This window comes from Astyanax mexicanus, chromosome 19 (assembly GCF_023375975.1).
Source record: "Astyanax mexicanus isolate ESR-SI-001 chromosome 19, AstMex3_surface, whole genome shotgun sequence".
NCBI classification, from domain to species: Eukaryota; Metazoa; Chordata; class Actinopteri; order Characiformes; family Acestrorhamphidae; genus Astyanax; species Astyanax mexicanus.
Genome location: NC_064426.1, coordinates 7,903,330 through 7,915,559, shown reverse-complemented (window position 1 = coordinate 7,915,559; position 12,230 = coordinate 7,903,330). Strand labels below are relative to the sequence as shown.

The following is a 12,230-nucleotide window of genomic DNA, read 5'->3' as shown; positions in this document are numbered from 1 at the left end:
ACTCTGTAAAGCATTTATTTGGCTCTTGACTATAAACTCTAATCCCACCAAGATGAGGAAGTTTGCTCACTCTGGCGTGATTAAGATGTGAAACACTACTAGTGTATGGATGTATGTGGGCATGGTGTGTGTACATATATGTGTGTTAGCTCTGCGTGCTAATAAATGCAGCTGCACACACAGCCTGCTGGGATCTGCTCATCTGTAAATCTAAGACTTGGTTGGCTGGCTCTGATTATTTAAGCTTCATTAGCACTGTGTGTGAGCATGTTGACAGTTTGAGCCTCATTTGCAGAAATAAACACACTCTTATATGATTGTTCATGTGAGGCGTTCAAGAGTGTGACAGCACATGTCCTTATGTGACCAGATTTTCTCATGAAATGTTTGTTTGTTTGTTGTGTTTGGTGTCTGACAAGCTTCTTTAGTTCTGTACTGAAGCTTCAGTGTTCAGTACTAACAAGAAATACATGCTTGTACAGTACGTCACCAACGAGCGCGCAAGGCATCACACACTCTGTCTATTATTATAGATTACATCACATCATTTCATCATTTCTTACATACAGAAACCACTACAGTGCACAGTCCCTATAGTTAATACAAAAACTACAGAAAAACTAACTATAAAACAGCCTGCTTAGATTATATTTAGCCCCAAGCAATTATATGAAGTTTCAGTCTGCACTGCTATTTAAATCTGGCACTATACAGGGCAGCCAATCACAATATTAGTCAAAAATGACTTAGTACCAAAAATATCCTGAGATTAAAAAGATTTGACAAGTATGTAAAAAGATGCAAACATGAATTATGACTGCTTTAAGTACATATAATTGCTTTAAGTACATATATTTACATATAAAGTAAATATACAGACATAAAATAAAAAAAAATAACCAGTAGTTTCCAAAACTAGTTCTAGTTCATTAAACATTATGAACACTTTTATGTTACAGCATTTATATAAATTATATAAAGTGCACTGGATTATAAGGCACACTACTAATGAAGGTCTATTTTCTGGTCTATTTTCATACATAAGCTACATTAAGCAACACTAGTAAGAATGCATACTTGAAGTGAACTAGGGTGTCGCCATGTTTCCCTTCCCATGTGTCGCCTTTCTCTCGCTTCCGGGGTCGACATTTCCGGTCTAGACATTTCTGTGTAAACTCAGTTCCGTTTGGAGCGTTCGTTCTTCCGCCATGGCGCAAGTGAGTAGTAAGTGTTTTTGCAGCGTACCACTGTGCTCTAATTCCAAGCAAAAACAGCCTTATTTGAGTTTCCACTCATTTCCAGCTGAGGAGGAACTCAGAAAGAAGTGGGTGATAGCCATTAGAAGGAGTGAGGGGCCGAATTTCAAAATTCTTAGGAACAGCACGCATGTGTGTAGCGCTCATTTTGAGCCGCAGGACATCTACGTTACACCAAAGGGCAAGACGTGGCTGAAGAAAGGTGCGATACCGCGTCGTTTTAGCTGGACTCGGCCAGCCAGGCAGTCTGTGTACAGCAGAGTGAATTCCCGTCTCGGAGATTCTGCTCGTTTGGACGAGGAGGGCGCGATAGGGGAGCAGGCTGTCGGTGTGCTGGAAGAAGAGGGAGACGGGAGCGCGGCTGTGCGGGACCACGACTACGTGACTCGGCCGACTCCCGGTGAGTAGCTAACTACCTAGCTAGCAAGCTAGTAACACTGCTCTATAAAACATTGTACTTTAAACAAGATAAACTAAAGAAGTACAGTGTTATCAGGAAAAAAACATGCATGTAAAGTCTGATTCAGCTAGCATGATAACAGCTGTTCTGTCTAAAATAGACAGAAGCTTGTAGCTAGCTAGCTACGGTCCATTTTATATAGAACAGCTGTTATCAAGCTAGCTGAATCAGACTTTACATGCATGTTTTTTCCTGATAACACTGTACTTCTTTAGTTTATCTTGTTTAAAGTGCAATGTTTTCCTCACCTTTTTCTCTTAATATTAAGATATTCCCTTTTTTCTTACTCTTATAACCTAATTTACATTAGATGGCTACGTTTTTTTATTTGTTTACATTATTTCTTGGCCACTTTATTTCTTCATTTATAGCATTATTTGCCTTACGTAGCTACATTTTAATAATATAATTACAAATGTTTTTTTTCTTTATATAAATATTTCATCCATTTTATAGCATAATTTACCTCCCTTCATGTATCATTCTTAACATTTCTTTTTCATAATTTTGCGAAATTGTCCACTTATCTTAATTTTTATAACATTACATCTAACATTATTTACCTCACACTATGATTTTCAGTTTTCTTTATTAATATTAACGTATTGTCCACTTAACTTACATAAAAGAATTAAACACAAATAAATATACTTTTTTCTTTGTTAAAATGTAGTTAACATAATGAACCTCATACATCTATCTAGCTACTTTTGTACCTTTATTAATATTAAGATATCATCCACTTTAATCTTAATTTTATAACAAATTTCCTAACGTTGAACTTCCTTAGTTTATTTTGTTCAAAGTGCTGTGGTTTTATAGAGCAGTGTCCTGCTTACGATCTAACTAATCAGCTGATTTACAGCCTATTATTGAGTTAAAGTTATCTGACCAAGATGGAGTATAAGGATGGTTCTGCTGCAAATTGTTTAAATATAGGAAGATAGATATTTTCTTAATGTTTTGATTGAAATTGTTTCTTTTTTTATTAACAGGAGCTGTTGAGGAGTTGCTTGAAAAAATCAAAGATCTTGAGGAGCAGTTTGAGAGGTTGACTGTCATCAGGACGCAGTTCAGCAGATTTTGTGTTTCGGATGAAAATTTTAAATATTACACCAAATTCCCTTCTGAGCAGCACTTCACTGTTTTTTGGAGATCTATTGAGCCATCAGCAAGCAGACTCATCTACTGGAGCAAAGCGCAAAAAATGGGAAAAGAGGCCGCTGCGAATGCAACACCAAGTCCATCTTGCAAGCTACAGCTGATTGACGAGTTCTTCATGTATTCCCTTCGCACTGCAGTGGGATTAAAGGAGAAAGTTTTGGCTGACATGTTTGAAGTGAGCCTTTCAAGTGTAAGCAGGGTGATCATTACGTGGGCCAACTACCTGTATGCAGTCCTTGGTTCAGTTCCAATATGGATGACACGGGAACAAGTGAGAAGACACCTTCCCTCAAAGTTCCGAAAATATTGCCAGAATGTCCGAGTCATTTTGGACTGTACTGAGCTGCGTTGTGAGTCACCAAATGCAATCACTCTGCATTGTGAGACTTTCTCCACGTACAAGTCTCACACAACTTTCAAGGGTCTCATTGGGGTTTCTCCAAGTGGTGTCGTCACCTTTGTCTCCAGGCTTTTCACCGGTGCTGTCTCAGACAAGGAGATCACTAGGCTGTCTGGCATTATTGATCTGTTGGAGGAAGGTGATGAAGTCATGGCAGACAAAGGTTTTCTTATTGAAAACTTGTTGTCTGTTGCTGGAGCAAAACTTATTATTCCACCTTTCAAACACAAGGCTCAGTTTACAAAGGAGGAGACAGAGCAAACTCAAGCCATTGCACGGTTGAGGATTCTGGTAGAACGAGTCATTCGCAGAGTAAAAGAATTCCATATATTTGACTCTGTAATTCCTCTCACCCTAGCAGGCAGCATTAATCAAATATGGGCCAACTGCTGCCTGCTGGCGAACTACCAAGGACCCATGGAACTTAACCCACGCTAACTGGAGCATCATGCACCCTTCTTGTCAGTCACCCTCAATCAAAAAGTAAGTGTGTGTCTTTTTTTATTTTATATATATATATATATATATATATATATATATATATATATATATATATATATATATATATATATATTGTGTGTGTGTGTGTATGTGTAAAAAGCATTGGCATCAACAACCCTTATTAATTCTGCACCATTTTATTCTCAGAGGCAAGGCTATGCTAATTTATTTCTATAGCACCTTTCATACCCATTGGCAATTCAAATTTATTACGTAAAGAAAAAAAAAATTCAAACATTCCTCAGATGTAACATAAGACTTTTAGCTATTAGTTGCAGGGGGAAAAAAACACGAAATTAACACAACATAGTGCTTTAAAAGTAGGCACTAAAACTTTGCAACATACAGGTAATAACAGATTTGGTTGCTTTTGCTTCTGTATAAATGTTCAGAGGAAAAAAATGTATGGGGGGAAAAAAATTATTTGGAAAGATAGGCCTCAATGTATACATTGTAGTAGAACAGGTCCAGCTTCTCTTTCAATTGTTCAATGAATGCTTCATCTCTCCAGATTCTCTCTACAGTAAAGTCATTTTTGGTGTCAGTGATGAAGTCACACCAAGCCAGGCCAGTGACTGCTAGCTGACCTTGAACTTGACTGTAGTATTTGTGTGACTTTTTCAGGTGCGCTTTTCCACCAGCAAGTCGAACATGGTGAACATGGGCGATTGAGTCGACATTGGGGCACTTCACTTCCACTATTCCAAATGGTGGGTTTTCTGTCGGATCAACCACTTTTCCATCAGGACTGGCACCAAGATGGGGAGCATCAGGGTGGACCACCAAACCACAGGGCAACACATTGACCTTGAAGCTTTCAGCGTACCTTGTCAGCACCTCAGGCTCAAGTTCAAGTCCACGCTTCATAGCTTCTGTTTGACACACTCCTTTTAGCATGCGCAAAGACAGAGCCTGGGCAGATGATTCTCCACGGACATGCGCAGCTTCATGAAAGCGACTGGCAGTGAGACGTGGGTGGCGCATAAGGTTCCATAGTTTGCATTTGCTCTGTTCCCTTGTTTCCTTTTCTATTGAAATGGACAGCTCCCTTGATACCTGAAGACTTTGCAGATGGTAAAAGTGGTGAACATTGGGGACAAAATGTACATTTTGTGATAGCCTGTAATTTTTCTGTGGTAGATCTGGGAACACAGGAGCTGGAACGTGTGTGCTGATGTCAATAGTTTTATCTGGGGGACACTGGTAGGATAAAACACATCCACGTGGCACCAGTCCAAATTTTGATTCTACCAGTGTCATCTCTGTCAGCTCCAAAAGAACCTGACAGACAAGGGGTTGTGGGTCCAAACTGTGCATGGCAGATGCAGAGGCCATTACAGACTCCTCAGGAAGTGGCCCTGAAAAAAGGCTCTTTTTAATGTATTGTAATGTAATGTATGTTATTTCTTTTAACATTTTGATTTTGAGATTTCATGTCGTATGTCCAATTTAACATGTAAATAATTGTTTATATAATCTGGTACAGGTACATCTCAAAAAGTAGAATATCATTGAAAAGTTACTTTATTAAGGCCAATAAATACTTTATTAAGAAATTAAGATTTATTAAGGTCTTTATTAAGGTCTTTTTTAAGACCTTAAACTGATCAGTTTCTCTGATTCTACTATTTCTAGGTATTTGTTTGAGTAAAATGATCATTGTTTTATTGTATAAACTACAGACAATTCTCCCAAATTCCTGTCCTGTCATTTAGAGCATTTATTTGTAGAAAATGAGAAATGGTCAAAATGACCAAAAATGCAGTGCTATCAGACCTTAAATAATGCAAAGAAATATAAACTTTATCTTTTTTTCTATATTTTTTTGCAAATAAATGCTGTAAATGACCATTTTTATTTGGAATTTGAGAAATGTTGTCTGTAGTTTGTAGAATAAAACAACAATGTTCATTTTGCTCAAACATAAACCTATACCTAATAGTAAACTAGTAAAGGTCTCTTAATTTCTTTCCAGAGCTGTATATTATATACAATTGGTCTTAAATAATATTAAGTTTCTGAGATGCACCTGTATATCTGGTTCAGAATTTAATTAGGTTGATGTTCAGTGACTGATGAGGCTAAAGACTATTCAGCCCTGGAAATATTTATTGAAAGCCCTGCTGCATCTTTTTCTTTATTTTCACCATTTCACATTTCTGCTAATAAGTGTTCTAAATGGCAATATTTTCCTATTTGGACAAATGTCAGTAGTGTATAGAATAAAACAGCAAATTTCATTTTACTCAAACATTTTCCTATAAATAGTAAAATCAGATACACTGATACTTTTAGCTGTGTTCTCTTAAATTTTTCATGTATATTTCTATTAATACTCATTAAAGCTGTTCTGGTACTTTGTGGTGGTCAAACACCATATGACATACATTGTTGGTGTTGCATTTGATTTGGTGTGTGTGTGTGCATGTGTCACCTGTGTATGCTTTGTAAAGTGTTGATTTAATTCCACTGCTGCCAGATGTTTTTGGCTTTCTTACGCAGAGTTGATCTACAGGTTCAGGTTGGATACCCTAAAATAAATCCATGCTTTTAAATATTCTTTAAAGACTCTTGGGTAAGTGTAATAATTTCAGTCATTACTAACATGAGCTATTTACCTGAGTGCGAGGTCTGTGCCATGTCTGAGGCTTGCTTGTGCATGCAACTGGGATAGGGACAACCTTGATTCCCATTGTACTGTAATGGGCAGTCTGGTATAGCAGTGCAACTGTATGGTTACACAGACCTTTACCAGCTGCACATGTACACATGTGCCATTTGAGGTGTGTTATGTTTTCGGCAACCAGAGATATCTGTAGTGGTGCAAAGCCATAAGTGTAATGGGTTCAGAATAACTATCATTTTATACATGTAGTACATTGTCCTTGGGAAACAAACAGTGGAACTTTATGTATATGATCTGCAAACCCTGACACAGGTTTAAAATGTTTTGCTCTTTGAAGACAATGGAACCAATTAAATACATAACTGGTGGAATATACTTCACTAATCATATCTTAAATTGTATGTCTACTGATTATGGATTAGGAGGAAAAGAGCTCTGTCCATTTAAAGCAACTGTGCTTTTGGGTTTGTGGGTCACATACACTAGGAACCCTATCCTTCACCTTAGGTAAACCTTACCTCTGTGTTAAAGTAGAATAAGATGAAGAATAGTAGTTATGTTTACTGCTGAACTGAACAAACAAAGAACTGCAACAGCAGAAGAAAATCATGGGGTGTAGTTTAGTACCATAGATTAAGGGTTTTATTAAGAAGGATGTAATCTAGCAAAATACTGCTACTAAAATATACCCCAGAACATTTAGAAACAACCACTGTAGTCCGCATCCATTTTAATTTCACTTTAATTAGCTTAATCCTGTACTTCATATGTGTATTTAAAAAAACATGACTTTCCATTCATCCATGCGTGTCCCTCAAGACTGGCACTAGGAACCATCCGTGAAGGCAAGCGGCTGCTAAACAGGTGTGTGTTGGCAGAGTCCATAAAACTCAACAGGGTATCAGACTCTAATAATAACTAGTAAATCTATTTGGGGAAGTTAAGATGGTTTAGCGAACTGCAGTGCTGTAACCGTGAGATAGCTGAACCGTGAGATAGCTGAACCGTGAGCTTGGACCTCTAGCTTGTGTGGTTCCTCGCTTTTCTTTAAGGACCGGTAGCACCGAGCCCTAACACGGATCTCCTTCTCTACAACATTGGACACTAAACACACAATATCATAAGACAGGCACTTATAACAGTACACTATATGCTTTATTTAACAATAGAATTAACAAACAGTTTGATAAAGGCTTAAATGATAGAATGTTAAGTGAGCACCGAGCTAAGAAGCTAGCTAGGCAGGCTAGTTAACTTGGCTAACCTAAACTACAGAACTGCATCCATTTACCTTCATAATCAAAAATAAATTGCTCGAAAAAGAACTTGTATCCTTTATCGAGTTTGGCTCGTTTGGTCCTCGACAGCTCCTCGACAGTTCTGGTCACATCATCCTGCCTAAAGCGGGGAAGTTCAGCCAAAGACGAGGAATAATAAAAGCCATCCATTTTCCTAGCGGTGCTGCAAACCGGAAATACGCTTACACATCACCTCGCCCGGAACTTGACCCCTCCTCCTTGCGTGAAAGAGGTCTATTCAGCAGGTCTCACCAAAGTAAATGTAAGGTGGTGTTGCTAGTGCTGGCCTCTAGGTGGCAATAGATGCACTATGCCTAGCTAGTTTTTTCTATTTCCTGCTGCCGCTCACCCAGGAAGCCACAGTGTTGTGTGCTTTCTCTAAAGGTGAGACATGCAGTGTTGTGCTCTGAGATTAATCCTAAGTAATCCTTTAAAAATATATGCCATCCATTAATATCATGTACAGATTTATACTAGATTACACCTTAAGTTCTGTTAGATATATAAATTTAACCATATTTTTGTGTTCTATTTGTGATTTGGTGTTTTAATATTTCAGTTAATGTGGTGTATATCTGGGAGTTTAAATCATTTATTTTATTAGTCATTGAGTTTCAAATATCAGTTTTTATTGCAGTTTAAATCAGTATATGCTTTTATTTTATTTTTATACGATCTGTAAGTTATTTTAGAGCTATTATTTCACTGTAATGTTGATCTCTGAGTGCAAGTGGATAATTGCACTTAATTAAGACAGTGTTGTGTGCTTTCTCTAAAGCTGAAGTTATGATGAGCTGCTGTGTGAGCCTGCCAATAAAACAGAGCATCCAGCTGAGTACACCACATCTTCGTGCTTCCTGGTCCATCATTATTCCATCTAACACAACGCAGAGTCCAGCTAGGGAGCTGTAGGAGAGAAAGGGTTACATAAGCAAAAAAATATTTTCTTTCAAAGTCAAACGAGCGCTGGATGTTAATCTACACAGATTTCTCTCGTTAAAACTCTTTATTTTGGTGAGTGGTGTTTATTTACAGTAAGCTTAGAATTCCTTTGTCCAAGGGTGAGGGCTAGCTGCGATTAGCAAGCGCTTAGCCAGCTGTGGTTAGCAGCGCTAGCCAGCCACGGTTAGCAGTGCTAGCCAGCCGCATTTAGTGCTAGTAAATGCCGCCTGATAGCGGTAGACTGTGAAACTTAGTGTTTTGGTAACCCACGAGGCCATCAGCTAGCGGTTCGTCCCATGTTGCCTGTTTTAAGTACAGTCCGTTATACTCACCTCCGATGGTGAAATAGCTAGTACTGCTGTTAGCAGATAATGCTAATGCAGTGGCTTTACTGTTCTTTACAACCTGACTTGGTAAAATTCATACATAAGGCACAGCGGATTATAAGACGCACTGTTGATTTTTGGAAAAAATTAAGGATTTTAAGTGCGCCTTGTAGTCTGATAAATATGGTAAATATTGAGATATAACGTGATATTGAGATATAATGTGTGGATTTCATTTGCAATACATTAAATATTTGTTAAATATTGATACTTTTATTTTATAAGACTTACTTAAGCCACCGCAAATGAATAGGGTAAACCTGTGCTGAAGAATACTTAAGCAATAATACAGACCGAGATCAGCACAGCAGTGCCAATATTACACATTATAACATGAACCATGAGTGTATTATTGTGATTATACCACAGTTCCTTTATCGCTGTTTATGGGAAAAGTTTGAGTTAAAGAGGACGAGAAAATACGATCTGGTTATAAACCATCCACGAGTTAAAATAGTCTCATTGCTGCTCTGTTTGTAGCTGCGTTGTTTGGTTTTTAAGTGCTGCATCATTGCTAGGTTACCTGTACGTGGCGGAGTAATACATAGAGAGCTTTGGTTACAGTGCATTACCGGCTGATAGCGGCACTCATAGAATGCCTCTTAGCCAATCACATTGGACTGTTGGAACTATAATGGTTGTATAATGGTTGTTAATGACAGACAAAATATATAATTAACTGACAAGAATGACAAAAAATATGAATCCTTTCATTGGTGTTTTAAATAAATCAATATGGACAAAAAGACAAATCACTATTTTTGTGAATTTTATTAGGACTGATTGTCAAATTTGTCAGTTATCATTGGCGTCTTCATTGTCAGTTGAATTTCCCTGTATTAAAACGAAAGGGAATTTATTTAGCATGTAATACATTGTTGTTTTTCTTGAATTTCACATGTTTAGTGCACAGTTTAGGAAAAGCAGAAGTGTTACAGGATTGTGCTGCAGCATCAGATTTCATATGGCACACATCTGCCTGGTGCTGATGAGGTCACTCTTCATCCCTGCCTTTTTACCCTTAATGCATTTCTCTTATTCAGCCACAGTGTGAGGTCATTACCTGCTGCCATGCTTCCACTGTTACCATTCATTATTACATGCTCATGAGGGAGGGATATAAAGAAAGACAGATTTAAAGAAGATTAAGGACATGCACGCATGCAAACACACACACACACACATACACACACACACACACACACACACATTTAAACACATATGCATGCAGGAACAACCCTAAAACCCGAGCGATGGATTAAACTGCACAGGTCTTTAGATCTCAGCTGTGTGAACATGCAGGGTCTGCAGTTAATGCAGTGTTAAAGTGTGGTGGAGCTCAGATTATTTGCATTAATGCATTTTATTATGCGATGATGTAATATTCCTGCAGTGCGCAAGGTGTTCATTCTGCTCAGCTCTTCTGCAACCTCAGCACAACCGGAACTACTTGTATGAGCCTCACAAATACACTCACTCTGCTTTAAACCAGCAAAGTTCAGCCTTAAACACCATCACTCTTACTTTATGTCACTCCCAGTCTCTCTTTCTCCACCTCTCCACCTTTCTTTCTCCCTCCATCCCCCTCTTTCTTCCTTTCTCTCAGTCTCTCTTTTATTTACATCTCCACCCCCACTCTCTCTCTCTGTTTTCTCTCTCTCTATCTAGCTTCTCCTCTCTCCCTACCTTTCCATCCCCCTCTCTCTGTGTGTCTCTCTATCTTACTCTTTCTCTTTCTCCATCTCTCTCTCTACCTTTCCACCCCCCTCTCTGTGTGTCTCTCTTTCTCTTACTCTGTCACTTTCTCTTTCTTCTCCTCTCTCTGCCTCTCTCCTTGTATCTCTCTCATTTAGTTTCTCTCTCTACCTCTTCATCTCTCCACCCTTCTTTGCCTTTCTCTTAATCTGTCACTTTCTCTCTCTGTCTCTCTCACTTAGTTTCTCTCTCTCTCTACCTCTTCATCTCTCCAACCCTCTGTCTCTGTCTCTCTCTTTTACACTGTCATTCTCCCTCTGTCTTAGTCTCTCTCTCTGTCTTTCTCCCTCTGTCTCTCTCAATTTTTCTCCACCCTTTTTCTCTGTCTCTCTCTTTACATCATCCCTCTCTCCATCCGCCTCTCTCCCTGTTTTCTCTCCCTCTATCTGCTTCTCCACCTTCCTCTCTCTCTCCGTCCTTCTCTACCTGTAGATTTTGATATCTCCACCTTTCCATCCCCTTCTCTCTGTCTCTTTCTCTCTTACTCTGTCACTTCTTCTTTCTCCTCCTCTCTCTGCCTTTCCCCTTCTATCTCTCTCTTTTAGTTTCCCTGCTGTCTCTTTCTCTGTATCTGCTTCTCAACCCTCCCTCTGTCTCTCTCACCTAGTTTCTCTCTTTCTACCTCTTTATCTCTTCACCCCTGTCTCTCTCTCTCTCTCTCTCTCTCACTCTGTCACTTCACTTTCACTCTCCCTCTCTCTTAGTATCTCTCTGCCTCTCTCCCTCTCTCTCTCTCTCTCTCTCTCTCTCGCTCTCTCTCTCTTACTTTGTCTCTTTCTCTTCCCCTTCTATTTGCCTTTCTCTCACTGTCTCTACCTTTTTATCTCCCTCCTTCTCTCTCTGTATCTCCCTCTATCTTTCTCACTTTCTTTCTCCATCTGTCACTCTCTTCTCTCTCTCCCTCTTTCTCTGTTTCTCATTGGTCTTTGCATATGAAACCCTCTGTGTTTTATACAGAAGCCACCTCAGCACTTCTGCATTAAGTTGAGCTGCATCTAACGCAAATCTAACACACCTCTGACACCTTTTTTACTACCTGTGAGCTGAGCCATATTTTCAGTTACAACTGGTGAGGGTCTTCAACAAGTGTATTTTTAATTTAGGGTGTTAATTTTAATTTTTGCTTAGCTACACATTAATTTAAAAAATACAAACAACATCTCCATTAAAACATCTTCAAAGCTCTCCTGGTGGAAGTGTAGTGTTATATATAGTTATCATATCAACACCTGCTGAAAAAAAAGCTTAGTTATGTTATTATGTTTGAACACATGCACTGGAGTGTTTTTCAGGCAAAACTTTCTTATTGCTGAGATAAATGGTTTTGAATAATGTGCTTAGATTATTAAAAACTTTGCACTTTACTTTTTAGCAGCTTTATTTAGCCATATTTATTTTTTAGGCTAAGTGTCTAAGTCTGTAGATCCCCTCACTAATGAACA

The 12,230-nt window shown here is 38.5% G+C and overlaps 2 protein-coding genes across 2 annotated transcripts in view; both read left to right on the top strand.

Annotated features, from left to right (window-relative positions):
* Nucleotides 1-12,230, top strand: part of LOC103045428 (protein phosphatase 1 regulatory subunit 29) — a 242,976-nt gene that overhangs the window by 141,734 nt on the left and 89,012 nt on the right. The gene's annotated exons all lie outside the window — the stretch shown is intronic.
* LOC103027077 (uncharacterized) lies at nucleotides 1,135-4,503 on the top strand. The gene is made up of 3 exons (XM_049467665.1): nucleotides 1,135-1,656; nucleotides 2,712-3,763; nucleotides 4,406-4,503. The coding sequence occupies exons 1-2, from the start codon at nucleotides 1,209-1,211 to the stop codon at nucleotides 3,716-3,718; spliced, it is 1,455 nt and encodes a 484-aa protein (XP_049323622.1). The 5' UTR covers nucleotides 1,135-1,208; the 3' UTR covers nucleotides 3,719-3,763; nucleotides 4,406-4,503.